Source organism: Hemiscyllium ocellatum, chromosome 18, assembly GCF_020745735.1.
Source record: "Hemiscyllium ocellatum isolate sHemOce1 chromosome 18, sHemOce1.pat.X.cur, whole genome shotgun sequence".
Taxonomy (NCBI): Eukaryota; Metazoa; Chordata; class Chondrichthyes; order Orectolobiformes; family Hemiscylliidae; genus Hemiscyllium; species Hemiscyllium ocellatum.
The window spans coordinates 24,516,715-24,533,828 of record NC_083418.1 but is presented as its reverse complement, the minus strand read 5'-3'; the positions used below and the strand labels follow the sequence as shown (position 1 = coordinate 24,533,828).

General features: G+C 42.1%; 1 protein-coding gene across 2 annotated transcripts in view; it reads left to right on the top strand.

The window, feature by feature from the left end:
• Window positions 1-17,114, top strand: part of LOC132824369 (potassium voltage-gated channel subfamily KQT member 1) — a 707,684-nt gene that overhangs the window by 240,999 nt on the left and 449,571 nt on the right. For both annotated transcript variants that reach the window (XM_060838761.1, XM_060838762.1), the window contains exons 4-7: window positions 4,361-4,487; window positions 6,050-6,128; window positions 7,351-7,447; window positions 11,185-11,325. In XM_060838761.1, coding sequence (XP_060694744.1) covers window positions 4,361-4,487; window positions 6,050-6,128; window positions 7,351-7,447; window positions 11,185-11,325 — 444 coding nt within the window. The remainder of the gene's footprint in view (window positions 1-4,360; window positions 4,488-6,049; window positions 6,129-7,350; window positions 7,448-11,184; window positions 11,326-17,114) is intronic.

Sequence of the window (17,114 nt, the reverse complement as noted above, 5' to 3'; positions counted from 1 at the left end):
GCAACTTTTTTCTCATCCGTGAGTCAGATCTACTTCAAAACTCTTGTGCCCACTGGACATTATGTCGCTTTGTCAACACTTTAATGAAGAAACAGAAACCGAAGCAAAATGATGGACAACTGAAATAGATGAGTTTTTTTTGCTGACATTGAGAAGCACAATGAAAAAGAATAAGATTTACTAGCCTTGCGATCTTAACGGTGTTCCTAGCCATCAATGCTATGGGGACTCTTCAACTGATATTCCCAGTTACAAGTACCCTGGTGGCTCTCCTGTGATTTCCACCAACATGGTGGCCTTGTGATCTTTCTGTCATTTCCATTGACCCAATTCTCTGGTGGCATTCTGTGGTCAGCATCTTCCCCCCCCATCGAGCTGTAATGCTGGTCAGCTGTGGTGCTCATGGAGAATGGCCGTGCATGCTGGTTTTCCCTGGGATTGCCAATTTCAGGGTCAATTAGGGATTATGGGCAAATTTCCAAAGCTGGAAGGCCAATCAAAACACTTCCAGCATGAAAGTGGTTAGCAGGAAGGGTTAAGCAAGGGAAGCGGGTGCTTGAATCATCCTCTCTCCAACTTGGTTAAATTTGAACTGAGAAAATAGTGACATTTCCAGCCAGGCCACCACTGTGAACAGCTTGGTGTTGGCCCTACCCCCTTCTCAATCTGTTGTTGAAGCTAAACCCTACCTGAGCTCCTGCAGGAATCAGGTCTCCTTTAATTGGCTGTTTATAACTCTTAATAGCTGGCCTGGATTGAGATGACTCTGGGTCGAGGAAGAGTGATATTTTTAGCATCAACAACCCTAGCAGGAGGGTTAAAAGTCTAACCCTATTCCTCCTAACCACCAGAATCTCTCTGTTGCTTCTGGACATGGGCTAAAAGGCCTCTTCTATTTCAGGGTCCATCATTCCATTTCTGTTTCTTCAAAAAAATCTTGTCAAAGCAAAGTCATGCCCATTGTGATGAGTGGGCATAAGAATTTAAAGTAGTTCTGACTCATGGGCAGAGAACCATTTCACTTCATTTCAATTCACTATTTTAACAACCTGATGCCATTTGTATTTCTCAATGACAAACTGTCCCAGTGGGTAACACAATTTTCGCAAAGAGTGAAACTATTCCAAGGACACCAGAGGAGTGGTGTTCAGATGGGGAAAAAGCATGGTTAACTTGACTCCATACAGGAAACCTTGGTTGGATCTCAGCTGTGCTGTCAGATTCAACTGTAGTTTCACATAGTTGTGTGGCATTGTGTGACCGGTTAGTCGATGGAGTTCCTGACTGCCTGATTGTTTTTATTTTGACTGCATCTGAGGAAAGTTCTAAAGGTGGAACAATGGTGTAAGTCAAGAATGAAAAGCAAGTGACCAACCCAAAGGCTTTCTAATATGGTCTTTAAAATAAGTGCACAATTAGTCCCAAATACTTGAGATGTCCAAAGCCTTTCCCCATTTAGAAACTAGTCTGTGCTTCTATTTTTACAATGAAAGTGCACAACCTCACACTTGCCCATTTTGTATTCTAGCTACCACTTCTGCGCCTATTCTCCTAGCTTGTCCGAGACTGTCTATGTTTCTTCACCACTACCTGCCTGTCTATCTATTTTGTGCCATCTGCAAGCTTATCAACAACGCTGTCAATTCTCGCATCTAGATCATTAACGTACAATGTGTATAGTTGTGGTCCTAACAAGGACCCCTGCAGAACTTCTCTAGTCACTGGTTGCCATCCCGAAAAAGATCTCATTATCCCTACTCTCTGTCTTGTGCCAATCAGCCAATCATCTATGTGTGCCAGTATCTTGACTCGAACGTCATGGGCTGTTATATTATTTCGCAGCCTGCTGTGCAGCACTTTGTCAAAAGCCTTCTAGAAATCCAAATAGATCATGTCTATTCTGACTTATTCATTGCCTTCTCAAAGAATTCGAAGAGATTTTTCAGACATGACCTCCCCTTGACAAAGACGTGCTGACTCAACCCTATTTTACCATGCATTTCCAAGTACTCCACAGTCTATGCAGTCCCTTTGTCATTTCTTTATTCCCCATTCTTCAGCCTCGCTTTCTAGCAGTCCAATGTCCACTCTTGCTTCTCTCTTACCTTGTATACATCCAAAATAAGCTGTTGCAGTTTTCTTTCATATTGCTAGTTAGCTTACTTTCATATTTCATCTTCTCCCCCTTAATGCTATTTTAGTTGAGCTCTGCTGGTTTGTAAAGGATTCCCAATCCTCTGGCTTCATACTCAACTTCACCACATTATATGTTTTTTTTGCTTTTTTTTTGTTGTCCCTGACTTCGCTTGTCAGTCATGGTTGCCTCGTCCTCCCCTTATCTGTTTCTTCTTCCATGGGATGAATTTCTGCTGTGCCTCCTCAATTACCCCCTGAAACTCCTGCCATTGCTGCTCTCATTATTTTGCATGCAATTGAACCTCCCCACCCAACACACACACACACACACACACACACACACACACACACTTTAATTTAAAGCCTCTATCCACAGGCCTAGTTATGCACTTCACCAGGACTCTGGTCCCAGTATGACTCAGGTGGAGGCCATCCCATTGGAACATCTCCCACCTTCCCCAAAATTAGTGGCAATGTCCCATGAATCTGAACCCATTTCTTCCACATCAATCTTTGAGCCACACTTTCACCTCTTGAATTTACTTGTGACTCAAGTAGCAATCTGGAGATTGTTACCTTTCTTCATTCTGCTTGTTAATTTAGCCCCTAGCTGCTCCGATTCCCTCAGCAGAATCTCTTTCTTCTTTCTACTTATGTCATTTAGATGAACTATGACAAATGGATCTTTCCCCTCCCACTCCAAGTTCCTCTGCAGCCCACATGAGATATCCTGAACCTGGACACTAGGACAGGCAATACAGCTTTCGGGATTCTCATTCCCTGCCACAGAGAACATTAATGTCTTACGACACCATTGGGCTGCTCTCTCATTAGAGAGAGGCAACTGGAATTGGTTTAACCTGAGAGTCACCACAACTCAGGAGAGGAAAGAGCTTGAGGAGAAGTGTCCTTTATGGTAATCCCAACAGGTGCAGGAATTGAACCGCATTGTTGGTGTCACTCAGCATCACAAATCAGCCAGCCAGCTAACTGAGCTAAACCAACCTCCCTTAACATGCAGGTGCAGTTGGCAGTTCAGAAGCCAAATGCAATATCAGCATTAATTTCAGGAGAACATTAGAGCAGGAAGAAACTGCTGAGGTTGTATGAGCTCTGGTGTGACTGCATCTAGAATATTGTGAGCGGTTCTGGGCCCCGTATCGAAGGAAGGATGTGCTGGCCTTTGAGGGGACCCAGTGGAGGTTTCACCAGAATGATCCTAGGGATGAAGGGCTTGTCATATGACAGGTGGTTGAGGACTCTGGAGCTGTACTCGATGGAGTTTCAAAGGATAAGGGGAGATCCAATTGAAACTTACAGAATATTGAGAGGCCTGAATGGAGTGGATATGGAAAAGATGTTTCCGCTTGTAGGAGAAACCACAGTCTTAGAGTGAAAGGACGTCCCTTTAGAACTGAGAAGAGGAGGAGTTTCTTCAGCCAGAGAGTGGTTAATCTGTGGAACTCATTATTGCAGAGGGCTGCCGAGGCCAAGACAGAGATAGATAGGTTCTTGTTTAGTAAGGGATCAAGGGTTACAGGGAGAAGGCAGGAGAATGGGATTGAGAAACATATCAGCCATGATCAAATGGCTGAGCAGAATTAATAGGCTGAATGGCCAATACTGATGCTATGTCTTATGGTCTCTTGTGCAAGAATATAAATCACACTCTCCATTCAACTGTCATACTTCTTAAAGGGGAACTGACAAACTTGAGGGAGGTAGACAGGCTTATTTTATATTGTATTAAAGATAACAAGGAAGTAAGCATTGAAAATAGAATGGATTGGAAAACAGCAATTCAATCTAACAAATCTACTTTTTATATCTATAGATCATCTGCACTTTACCCATTCTGGGCTTCTTCTCATCCCTAATTACTGAGGGAAGATTCTGACTAAACATTCTCTGATCTCTAAAGATCATTAAGCAGACCACCTGGCTATCACATAGTCCTTGTGTCAATCATTCAACTTTACTTTTCTAGTCAACTCATTTAACATCCCCTGTCCACCTCCAAACCATGAGCTCCTTCATTATAAAGTGCTGATTGTATAGCACAGCATCACTACAGCATTTCCTTCACTGCTGTAGGTAAGTGTTTAGGTGTACATAGGATCGTATTCATACAAACAAAGGGTTTGGAGTCTCTGTTTCAGCACAGATGTTGTACCATTTTGGAATGGCTCTATCCATCAACTTCTCTCTTTCTTTGTTCCAACAGGAGATTGTATTAGTGGTATTTTTTGGAACGGAATACATTGTCCGACTGTGGTCAGCAGGCTGTCGCAGCAAATACGTTGGATTTTGGGGAAGGCTGCGCTTTGCCAGGAAACCAATCTCGATCATCGGTGAGTCACGTTACAGTGACAGCTTTTACACAAACTATACACTCAGGGGTCAGCCCCCAGCACCTTTCAATGACAATGATCTGTTCAGCGACTGATTAGCCTTTTGGAGAAAGAAAGATGTTGGGGAGCACTACACTGGGGCATCGAATGACTGGTGCCCCAATATATTAAATTGCTAGTTAGACCACTGAAGTAGTGTATTCAGTAGGCATTTCAGGAAGCTTATTTTATAAAGCATTTCTGAGGATCCTAGAGTGGGTGCCAGGAAGACTTATTGAATGGTACAGAGGTTAAGTGACTTCAGTTATGTTGAAGGACTATTTAAGTTGGTATTGAGGCAGAGAAGGCCAAGGAGAAATTTAATTGTGAAAAATTTTGATAGAGCAACTAAGCAGAAAGGTTTTGCAGTGGCAGAAAGGTCTGTAACCAGAGGAGACAATGGCCTTGTGGACTGTTAATCGCTGGACTGTTAATCCACAGACCCAGGTCATGTTCCAAGGACCCAGGTTCGATTCCTGTCACAGCAGTTGGCGGAATTTGAATTCAACAAAAATCTGGAATTAAGAGTTTGACAATGGATTGTCGATTGTTGGAAAAACCCATCTGGTTCATTAATGTCCTTTCGGGAGGGAAGCTGCCATCCTTACCTGGTCTGGCCTACATGTGACTGCAGACCAACAGCAATGTGGTTGACTCTTAACTGCAAATTGGGATGGGCAATAAATGCTGGCCTAGCCAGTGACTCCCTCATCCCATGAATGAATAAAGAAGAAAAAAACAACATATATTCAAGATAATTTGCAAAAGGAGAGTGAGATGAGGAAGTCATTTTTTTATGCACTGAACTGTTAGGATTTAGAATGAAAGAGTAGATTCAACACTAACTTTCAGACGTGAATTGAATAAATACACAGGAACTTTGCTCAGATGCAGGGAAGGAGGCTAACTAAATAGCTCTTTAGAAAAGAGGTGATGGGCCACATGGCCTCATTCTGAGCTGTTCATTACATGATTCTGGTCATACAGAATGGAGGAGACAACTCAGCCCATCACACCTGTGCTGGTACTTTAAAAAAGCTCTCCAGTTCCTTTATTCCCCCCACCCAACCCCGCTCTTTCTCCTTTACATATCCACGGTGTACTTTTGTAAGTCTGGTTCGAAGTTCCTTTCTGAGGGTGCAGAGAGCAGTTATTTCCATTCAAGAAGGGCAACCCACTTTAACCTGTGTCTGTGCATCTCTCGCATTTACCTTCAGTGTGATAACAATAGGACATCTGGAGCGAACTCTAAGATATTTCAGATGAGGATAGTAAGTGGTACTGAAAACCTTGACAAAAAGAAGAGGCAAAATCTTGTAGTTAGGAGGAGTCCCAAAATAAGACATCGATTCAGTCTATTGTGAATGTTTACCACAGAAGAACGAATAATTGATGATGGCTAGTAGACTGATGAGCCAGCATGAAGTGCCACTGCACAAGTACTTGTTGCATTTTAACAAATAATACGTAATGTGAATCCTGAGTTTTCATAATCTCCCTGATTTTGTGCTTCTTCCTGGCAGATCTCATAGTAGTGGTAGCTTCAGTTATAGTCCTCTGTGTGGGATCAAATGGACAAGTCTTTGCAACATCAGCCATCAGGTAAGCAGAGTAAGCATGGATCTCTCTACCAACTGGGTTCAGGCATGGAACGCTGTTGCCGTTAATAGTGGTTTCAGCAAACTTGTAAATAGGATTTGTTTCCCCTCACCTCCTACGTACATAGCGTATGAATTTCCACCTATTTAGCAAATTATTTTGTGACATTTGGGTCAGGTGACCCACCAGCATCTGTGAGATCAAAACATTGCCCTGCGAAAAGCCACTTCTCCCATTTTGGGGTCACTCTTTGGAAGGTTTCTTTGATACCTCCCTGTACTAGACTATGGAGTTTTCTCAGTCATACACCATGACGAGTGAAAGAAACCAGAGAGTGACCTAGTACCAGTGAGGATAGTCTGTCTTTATGGTATAAAGGAGTCTAGCACAGAGTGAGTCACTGTCTAAAGTCCTCTTGTATCTTCACTTGCACCCTTCCTATTGTAAGTATCTGGTCTCGATAAGATGGTGTGGCTATGATCAGGATCTCCAACACAAATGCAAACATGAAGCATCTTTTTGGATCTTCAGCTTGTACCTGGGTTTCAGACTTTGGGCCAGAATTCTATGCCCCTCTTGGATTGGCAAGCAGGGTTACAACATTGGGGGTCATTGCAGCAAGGCTCCAGTGAAACCCTAGATGTATCTGTAAGTCAGAGGCTCCATGTTTTCCTTCTTTTTGAGAGGTTTGGGTGGAGTGGAATCTACCGGACAACCCAACAGTGCCACCGTTCTTGCGTTCCAGAAAACTCCAAAATCTGGAAATGACTTTGTCCCAAGTAATCTGGACTGAAGAGCTTGCAATCTGTTAGTGAAGGTCCATGAAGCTGTCAGGTTGTCACAAAATGCCTAGCTGGTACATTAATAGCTTTTAGCGCAGGAAACCTAAGCATGATTCCACTACCCTGTCAATGCGATTGAGTATTAATAGCCTTCTGAAATAGGCTAGCGAGCCATTCAGTTGTTTGTGGGACACCTTCACCATACTGACTGGAAAGGTTCAATAAGGTCTGTCACCAACAACAAGACATAAATGGCAGTGATGCTATTATCCCGATATCAACAAACTGAAAAACTCCAGGGCTGTAGCCAAAACATTATTTTTTCCGTTTTGATTGTCTCCCCTTTACATGTCAGCTCGGAGTTTCATTGCCAGTAGCCTAAACCACAGGCACGAGCACCCGCTGATGCATTTAATGGAGCATTGTTTCCCCTTTTGTTCCAGGGGCATTCGTTTCCTGCAAATCCTTCGAATGCTACATGTCGATCGACAGGGAGGCACCTGGAGACTTTTGGGATCGGTTGTCTTTATCCATCGACAGGTGGGGTGATCTGACTCCACATTCTGTGGGTCAACTTAAGTGCTGAGTCATAAAGACAGGTGGCTCCCATCAAAACCTTCATCTAGTTTAACCCTAGTGTGACAAGAACTTTCTTTAACATCCATCCTTTTTGTTTGATTCAGTTCTCAAGACTTATTTATTGTACCTATAGTTGGTAGCTGTTACATTCACTGCCAAATGCAATAATTTCAATCCGCAAGTTGTGCTTTACCGTTGAGGTTGATTAATGTTTTGCAGTGAGGAAATGTTAATGAGCCAGAATTCACTGAGGTGAGGCATTGCATATCAAGTCTGTGGATAGTTAGACATTTTCATAGAAAATCAGAACAAAATGAGGTAAAATGGCCCTTCAGGCCTATGCATTATTCAATATAATCAGAGTTGAGCATCCTAATCAGTACCCTATTCCCAATTTTGGCACATACCCTTTGATCCTTTTAGCCCTAAGAACTACATTTATCTTACGAGCTCTTTCAGCTCCTTTAAGGGATAATAATTTGCCCTAAAAATTGGAAGTTCAAGTCGGTAATGGGATATCTGGGATCTGTTAAATGAATAACCAATCTCATTACCCAATGAGATTTTAAAACCAAAATTTTGCAATTAAATTGAGCCTTGACAAACCACTTGACTTCTCAAAGTGTTTTCTTTACAATCAATGCAAGGCTTTTAAAATGTAATCCCAATTGTAACAAAGGAATATATTGAGAAGTAAACAGGAGGAGCTGAGAAGGAGGGTCAATTTGAGGGGCTAAATTTAATGTCAAATCAGATGCAGAAAAAGAAACTAAGAGAGGTTGAATTAAGAGAAAGTGTAAATTAGACTGAAGTGGCAAGTAAGAAAAAAAAAGTTCAGACTTGGCACTTCTCCAACAATTCACAAACTGAAGGGATGAGCTGTCACATTCTTAATTGTTCACTTTCTGAAGCAGCGAGGTGGTTAACACACTATAATAGTTTCATATTGTCCAAATGGTACTAATGCAATTAATTACTAGACTTAACTTGCTGTGCCATTTTCATCCAAACCTAGCAACTCCTTGAATTATATGGTGAAGTGAAGAATGTGATATTGTTTAGACAAAACTATAGCAGAGTGATACATATCAATCAATTTGTGATTTGCAATTCAGTACAAAGTCTCTCGTGGAAAAACTCCCAACAGCATAGTACTCCCTCAGTTTAATACTGGCCTGCAGTGCTTTAGCTATTTTATAATGCTACCCTTGTACCTATCTTAACTGTTTTGGTGAAAATCACGTTAAGTTCAATAAAGAGAACAAATTTTATATTTGACCTTCCACTGCCTGGGGTATGTTCATGCATGGGGGAAAGAAAAGTTATCATAAGACTGAAACAATCAGACAAACCAAAAATAAATAAATTAAAAATGAGCAGACATAATATGGTATGACATAGTGCAGTCTGTGGAAGAAACAGACAAGTTTATTATTTAATCATTGATCATAACAATGTGTATTTTGGAGATATTTGCCTTTTAAAGCATTTGCACAATTTTTAAACAATTTAATTTAAACTCTGACTAAGACTGATAAGATTAAAGCCTCTTATTGTTATGACTTAGCACATTCTTAGGTCAATTCCTGGTAAGGATAAATTTGTAACACTCTTTGCAACTAAGTTGTAATTGTCAGTTCTCTTCCATAGATGTGAAGTGAAGAGGTGATTTAGTGGGTGAAGATGTTAATCTGTTGTAGTAGGAGTACTGTTCTGAGATTGGTGATGATACAGGCTATTGGGCCAATCTAGAAGTAGCAATACTTTATATCTGAACTGAAGGAAATTGTTTCTGAATCTAGCTTCAAATAAAAGGTAGAAAATACTTCCTATTACATTTGGCTTTTATTCCTTTTTATATCAAAGCACAATGAATGGATTGAGAGATTTTAAGTATTTAAAAAATATTTGACTAACTAGATGCAGAGAGTTAAAAATCACACAACACCAAGTTATAGTCCAACAGGTTTAATTGGAAGCACACTAGCTTTCGGAGCGATGCTCCTTCATCAGGTGATAGTGAAGGAACGTCTCTCCGAAAGCTAGTGCTTCCAATTAAACCTGTTGGACTATAACCTGATGTTGTGTGATTTTTAACTTTGTACATCCCAGTCCAACACTGGCATCTCCAAGTCATGGATGCAGAGATGTTATTTCCACTAGTGTGGAAATTAAAAAAAAGATTAAAGCTGATTAGGAGGGCAACGAAGGAAATGTTTTTTTATATAAGGAGCAGTAAAATCTTGAATTTTCTTTCCTCATAAAGTCATGGATGATGGTTTGATATATTGGGAAAGTTTTCAAGAGTAGATTTATGTTCAGGAAGAGAGCTAAAAGGCATTTTGTCATTTATATATATGATTTGGATGTGAATATAGGAAGAATGGTTAGTACATTTGTAGATGACATCAAAACAGGTGGTGTAGTGGACAGTGAGGAAAGTTATCTCAGAGTACAATGGCACCTTGATCTGATGGGCTAAGGCGTGGCAGATGGGGCTTAATTTAGATATTAATTTAGATATTAGGTATTTTGGTAAGGCAAATCAGGGCAATTTTGTGCACTTCTTGGGGAATGTTGCCTAATAAAGAGAATGTATGGTGCAGATTCATAGTTTTCTGAAGGTAGAATCACAGGTTGATGGAATGGTGAAGAGGCATTTGGTACAAATTGGTCAGTGCATTCAGTACAGGAGTTAGGAGGTCATGTTGTGGCTGTGCAGGATGTTGGTTAGGTCACTTTTGGAATACTGTGTTCAGTTCTCATCATCCTGCTATAGGAAAGATGTTAATAAATTTGGAAGGGCATAGAAAAGATTTACAAGGATGTTGCCAGGGTTGGAGAGTTTGAGCTGTAAGGAGAGGCTGAATTGGCTGGGGCTATTTTCCCTGGAATGCCGGAGGCTGAGGGATGACCTTACGGAGATTTACAAAATCATGAGGCCTATGGATAGGATAAATAGACAAGGTCTTTTCCCTAGGGTGGAGGAATCGAAAACTACAGCACATTGGTTTAAGGTGAGAAGAGAAAGATATAAAAGGAACTTGAGGGGAAACTTTTTCACGCAGAGGGTGGTGCATGAATGGATTGAGCTGCCAGAGGAAGTGGTAGAGGTGGGTACAATTACAGCATTGGCAATTGGAGTCAAGATTAGTGTGGTGCTGGAAAAGCACAACCAGTCAGGCAGCATCCGAGGAGCAAGAAAATCGACGTTTCGGGCAAAAGCCCTTCATCAGGACTTGATTTTCCTGCTCCTTGGATGCTGCCTGACTTGTTGTGCTTTTCCAGCACCTCGATAATCTTAACTATGATCTCCAGCATCTGCAGTCCTCACTTTCACCAAGCATTGGCGATTGGATGGGTACATGAATAGGAAAGGTTCAGAGGGATATGGGTCAAGTGCTGGTCAATGGAACTGGATTAATTTTGGATATCTGGTTGGCATGGACAAGTTAGACTGACGAGTCTGTTTCTGTGCTGAACATCTTTAATGTGTCTATGACATGGAGCTCAGGCAACTAAATGGGGTTGCAATGCAGATCAGCAAAGATCTCGATAAATGATGGAGCAGACTCTAGGGGTTGAATTGCTTTTGTGATAGTGTCATGCTCACAGCATCCTTCACCAGTAATAGTAATGATTTGAAAACAACATTGAGTAGTAAATGTCTGCCTTTAAATTTTCTTTATCTTTGATAGGAGCTGATTACAACCCTTTACATCGGGTTCCTGGGCCTGATCTTTTCTTCCTACTTTGTGTATCTGGCTGAAAAAGATGCTGTGGATGACAGTGGCTCCCAACAGTTTGGTAGTTATGCAGACGCCCTATGGTGGGGTGTGGTAAGTATCTTTAAGCTGTCCGCTGAACTGAGTCGTTTGGGAACTAGGGATTACTTTAGCAATCTGACGCGATAAGGAAATGGGTTGTAAAAGACTGTAATAGGGGCCAGGGATAATTAGTATCTGCTGTTTCCAGTTTGAAACACTCCTGTAATTTTCTGCTGAGCTACAACTCCTGTCTTCTCCTGTTACAATTTTCTGATTGATATCTGGGTAGGTTAATGAGAAACTTGTGCTGTCTGTTCCAACAAGACCTTATAGGGAACCCAGAGGTCTGCTTGGTGTATCGTGGCTCTGAAAGCAATGTTGCTCCCTGACTTACAGTGGCTGAAAGGTGGGATTCTTTCTCTTCCCTATGACCAACTGAATTGGCACTGGAGTGAATGAGATCTGGCCCAGGGCTGTCTGACACTGCAAAGCACTAAACGAATGTTACCTAAATCCCTGCCAAGTTCCTTTTCTGTGTACTGGATGCTTCTAAATAAAAACTATATTTTTTTAAGGAAAACTCATTAAACTGACTGCTCTGGAGAAGTAATGCTTCTTGGAACCATAGCAATTTACAACATAAATTGATGCCATTTGGCTCATCATGTTTGTGCTGATTTTTTCCTGAAGCAATGTAATAGTAAACCCACTATTGTGCTGTCTCCTGAAAGCCTTTATCTTCCTCTGCTTAAAATATTTATCCAATTCTCCTGCAACATACACAATTATCTCCGCTAATCACTCACTGTGGTAAACTATTCAATGTGCCAACTCTGAGTTAAAAAAGAATTCTCCGAACCTTTCTCCTTATTCACATAGCTAAATTGTTGAGCAATGACTATGACTGCTCAATCAGGGGAAATAACATTTTCCTAATCCAATGATAGCACTTTAAATTAAGACTCGTCTATAAAATTTCCCATGAGCATTTTGTTTTACATTTCAAATGCTCACAAGTATCTGAAGTCTTTCCTTAGAATAAGGGTTTCTAATTTCTTGATTTAGGATATTCTGGGACTCAGTCTGTAGCAATCCTGCCTTTGAAGTACTCAGACGTGTTTGCCATAGTTGAGATGTACACGCCGTGGTTTATCTACTTTTTGTAATTTACATGAATGATTTGGATGTGAGCATAAGAGGTACAGTTAGTAAGTTTGCAGATGACACCAAAATTGGAGGTGTAGTGGACAGTGAAGAAGGTTACCTCAGATTACAACAGGATCTTGACCAGATGGGCCAATGGGCTGAGAAGTGGCAGATGGAGTTTAATTCAGATAAATGCAAGGTGCTGCATTTTGGAAAGCAAATCTTAGCAGGACTTATACACTTAATGGTAAGGTCCTAGGGAGTGTTGCTGAACAAAGAGACCTTGGAGTGCAGGTTGATAGCTCCTTGAAAGTGGAGTCGCAGGTAGATAGGATAATGAAGAAGGTGTTTAGTATACTTTCCTTTATTGGTCAGAGTATTGAGTACAGGAGTTGGGAGGTCATGTTGCGGCTGTACAGGACATTGGTTAGGTCATTGTTGGAATATTGCATGCAATTCTGATCTCCTTCCTATTGGAAAGATGTTGTGAAACTTGAAAGGATTCAGAAAAGATTTACAAGGATGTTGCCAGGGTTGGAGGATTTGAGCTATAGGGAGAGGCTGAACAGGCTGAGGCTGTTTTCTCTGAGCGTCGGCAGCTGAGGGGTGACCTTATAGAGGTTTACAAACTTATGAGGGGCATGGATAGGATAAATAGGCAAAGTCATTTCCCTGGGGTTGGGGAGTCCAGAACTAAAGGGCATAGGTTTAGGGTGAGAGGGGAAAGATATAAAAGAGACCCTAAGGGGCAACTTTTTCACACAGAGGGTGGTACGTGTATGGAATGAACTGCCAGAGGAACTGGTGGAGCTGGTACAATTGCAACATTTAAGAGGCATTTGGATGGTTATATGAATAGGAAGGGTTTGGAGGGATATGGGCCGGGTGCTGGCAGGTGGGACTAGATTGGATTGGGATATCTGGTCGGCATGGACGGGTTGGACCAAAGGGTCTGTTTCCATGCTATACATCTCTATGACTCTATGACTCTAATCACCAGGCAGACCATACCAACATTTGACCACTATATCCCAAAGTGTGTGGGTGAACATAGGAAACAGACAGATGCTGGCATCATCTGTAAATCTCTGCCATGTGCGGCCCATCACCTGAGTTCTTCCTGTGATGAAGTATCTATAATTGCAGGCCGTTCTTCAACAGTGATCTCTGTATGAAGTTGTTGTCATGCCTTCACTCTTGTACAAGGTGATCGGTTTTCAAAACAATGTGAAGCTCTACTTGGTTTTCTGTGTCTTTTCTTTCGTTAATATTGAGTTCCATATCACAATTTGCTTATCTAAAAAATTGAGAATTCTCCTTTCAAATTCATTCAGTAATGGTGTATGCTGACTGATATATCAAACTTAAATACTGTTTATGTTGTTACAATCCATTCCTTACCTTAACCCAATTGTTTCATTTCCTGTCCTAAATATTTACACCTATACTTATAATTTGTAAAAATTGAAGCTAAATGCCTATGTTAATGATGAGGGAGAAGTGTAAATTGAATTCTTTGACTTTTCTCAACTTCTGTGTGTAAGTAATGGTGTTTTGATTTTTCTCCCTTTTGTTTGTCTCTTTTGAAAGGCTGCGATGCATTCCCCTCTTTTTGTGAAGTCCTAGAGGAAATCAAGTCAGATTCTCTTTAGGAGTTAAAACAGACGAATGGTTTATTCATGCAGTTGAACCTAGGGAATAATGATCAACACACACACACACACACACACACACACACACACACAAACAAGGAAAGGTAACTTGAGAGGTATGGGCATGAATTCAATGTCTGGAGAAACTATTATTCATAGGAACTCATGTTCATGGTAATGGTTTCAGAATTATTTTTGAAGTTGACAAAAGTACAACATGATGATGTTCGTCAACCTTTTAGGCAAATGTAAGATTTCTTCCAGAAACCAAGGGCAGATCTTTTCAGTTGTGGTTTTGCTGATTGCCTGGTCTGCCATGGTTCAGAGCTAGGCTCCTTCTAAACCGTTTCTTTCCTGCGGCATGGACCTTCAAGTTTTGTGCATGGCAGTGACTTCCAGTGTGTGGCCACGTGGCTCAGAGAGAACGCCGGCTCAGAGTCAGTTGCTTTGCTGCATCCTCCGCTCTTCAACTCATTTCATTGTGCAACTGGGCTCATTGGTGGTGTTCACATTAGAATGACATGGAAGGATCAACCAAACACCACTTCAGAGACTGCAAACCAGGAGCTGCCCCTCACACACTGATGCTGGACCATGAAGATACAGAAAGGAATACTGGCACCCCACTTCTTGGATAGGGACATAGTGTTGCTGAGGTGGAGGTTGGAGGACGGAAAGTGAATGCTAAATGTCATGGTTAGCAATGGTACCAGAGTAAGCCAGTGTTGACCCAGAAAGCAGCCAAGGTCAGTGTTGTGTCTCAGGGTGAAGCAGAGTGCCCATCAGTACAGGAAGGAGGTCAGTGATCTTCAATGTCTGCCAGATATGTGCACAAACCTGAACTCTATCGTTGAGGCATGAGCACTTAAAGGGGAGGATCTCACTGGGTTACCCCACAAGGGTAATGCTAACACCTTCTCTCTGCTACCACACATTCTCAGAGCCACTACTCACTCTAACTCTGCCACTGTACATGCATCTCACCAAGCCTCACGGACCTCATCTCTCAATGTTGGATCAATTACATTCACGCACTGGCTCTCATTCAACTTGGTCTCCCAAGCTGCCAACCCTTTCTGACCTCTGGGATCTTCCTACTCACAGGGGACACCTCACCACCTCCACCCCTCTCCTGCTCATGCATCACCATCAACTGCTCTTTCACATTTCATTCAATACTGTACAGTTCCGCTCTTTCTTTCATTACAGGAAAAAAGGCCCATAACAAATCTGAGGGGACATGAACCTGTGAATTGGTGGCAGACATTAAGCTGCTTGCTCCCTGTGAGGAGTTAATTCTAGAATTATATAAAGAAGAACAAATTGCTTATGTGGGTATAGGGAGACCTCAATGGGAAGCTAGCCCCATTAGCTCCATTGAGCTGTGCTGCTCTCCCATTACCACCAGTGCAAATTCATTCTTAATGTGCACAAGCTTTTAGACAACTAGTATTCTTCCTTTGCTTATGCACCCAATGAGCTTCCACAAAGAAGCGGCCAGCACTGGAGACCGTCAGCTCCATCTCCAACTTGAGGAGGAAGTCATGGACCCTCACCAGCAAGACCTTCCTCTCCACACACTCAGACCCCTTCTCTTCCTAAATTAGAGCACAGTTTAGTGAACATATCACTGGCACATCTGGCCGAAAAAGTAACGTCCCTAGTTTCTGACTCTAGACACCTGCACCTGCTCAGCTCCATGTAGAAAATCGTCCTGGCCATTGGTAACTCAATAAAAATGGTCAGGCAGGCAAAGGAGCAGCAAGCACATTCATTAGAAGTGGTTGATCAACTGGATCAAAGGATGAAGGAGTCCATCAATATTAGCAGTACTGTGCTGGCTCTGACTTGCATGTGACTGGCTGTCTCCATGGGAAAATAGTCTCTGCAATGGTCCAGCATACCCAGTGTCTATCAGATCTGTGCACAAACCTGAACTCGATCGCTGTAGCCACAAGTGCCTAATGGGGATGACCTGAAAGGACCTCAACCTCACTCCAGATTTCCCTTCTCCTCCAGAATTCAGGCACCCAAAGCAAGAGATGGGGTTACAGACAGGAGCCTCAGAACCACCTTCTCTGAACAATCAAGAGATGTTTAGCCCCTGCCTGAGGGGACCTGACAGGCCAACTCCCCTGAGTAAAATTGGATGGTCCCCTTGATTGACGGTGATAGTGCCTCCTGACTGACCATACCTGACTCGACACCACTAAGGACTATGCCACTTTGACTTTTACACGTGGCCTTTTCCTTGAAGCATGTGTAGTGTGTTTTCCACATAATCTGCTGGTACATGCTGCAGCGGTAACATTAGTGCAGCATGATGCCACATAATGACTTGTCTCCCCCCCTTGATGTTTCATGTCCCCACTATGACCAGCTCCCTGCCTGAGCCTCTGTACTCAAAAGCCATGCAAGCCAGAGAGACTGAACAGTCTGTAACTGAGCAGGGAAGAGCCTGTGCACCAAGAAAGCAATGTGAATAGACAGACTGGCAGCCTCTATGTAAACTCAAGGTGAATGAGTGCTAAGAAAGCCAACTAAAGGCCAGAAGGTGCATCTTGTCCAAATGCCATTTGGCAGGGGTGTAAAAGTCATGCGTTAAACTCCAAAGTACAATGGCAAAGTTCTGAAGTGTGGGAGTTGGTCTGAATGTGGGCGTGATTATGTAGTGAGGCTTGGTGGTTTGTCAATGCCAACCTTCATGGGTGAAGGGTCAAAGAGAATGATGTCCACAGAGATGCAGTGACAAGATGCTGAAGGTACATTGGATGATGGCATGGACAAGCAATCTTGAGGTGTGGCCACCACATTTCCATTCTGACTGGAGGGTCCAGAATATGCAGCATTTAGTTTCTCAGGGAAAGAGAGGAGAACTGGAACACTGAAATACTGAACACTTTAAAAAAATGCAATTTTGACTATTAATAAGATCTAAATATATGAAAATCAGGAAGCTGCCAGTCAATACCAAGAGTCATAAGTATTTGTGGCTTGAGAGGAATATCCCAAAACATTTTCTTGACGTCAAGATTCTGATATTTTCATCCTCTGTATTTTCCC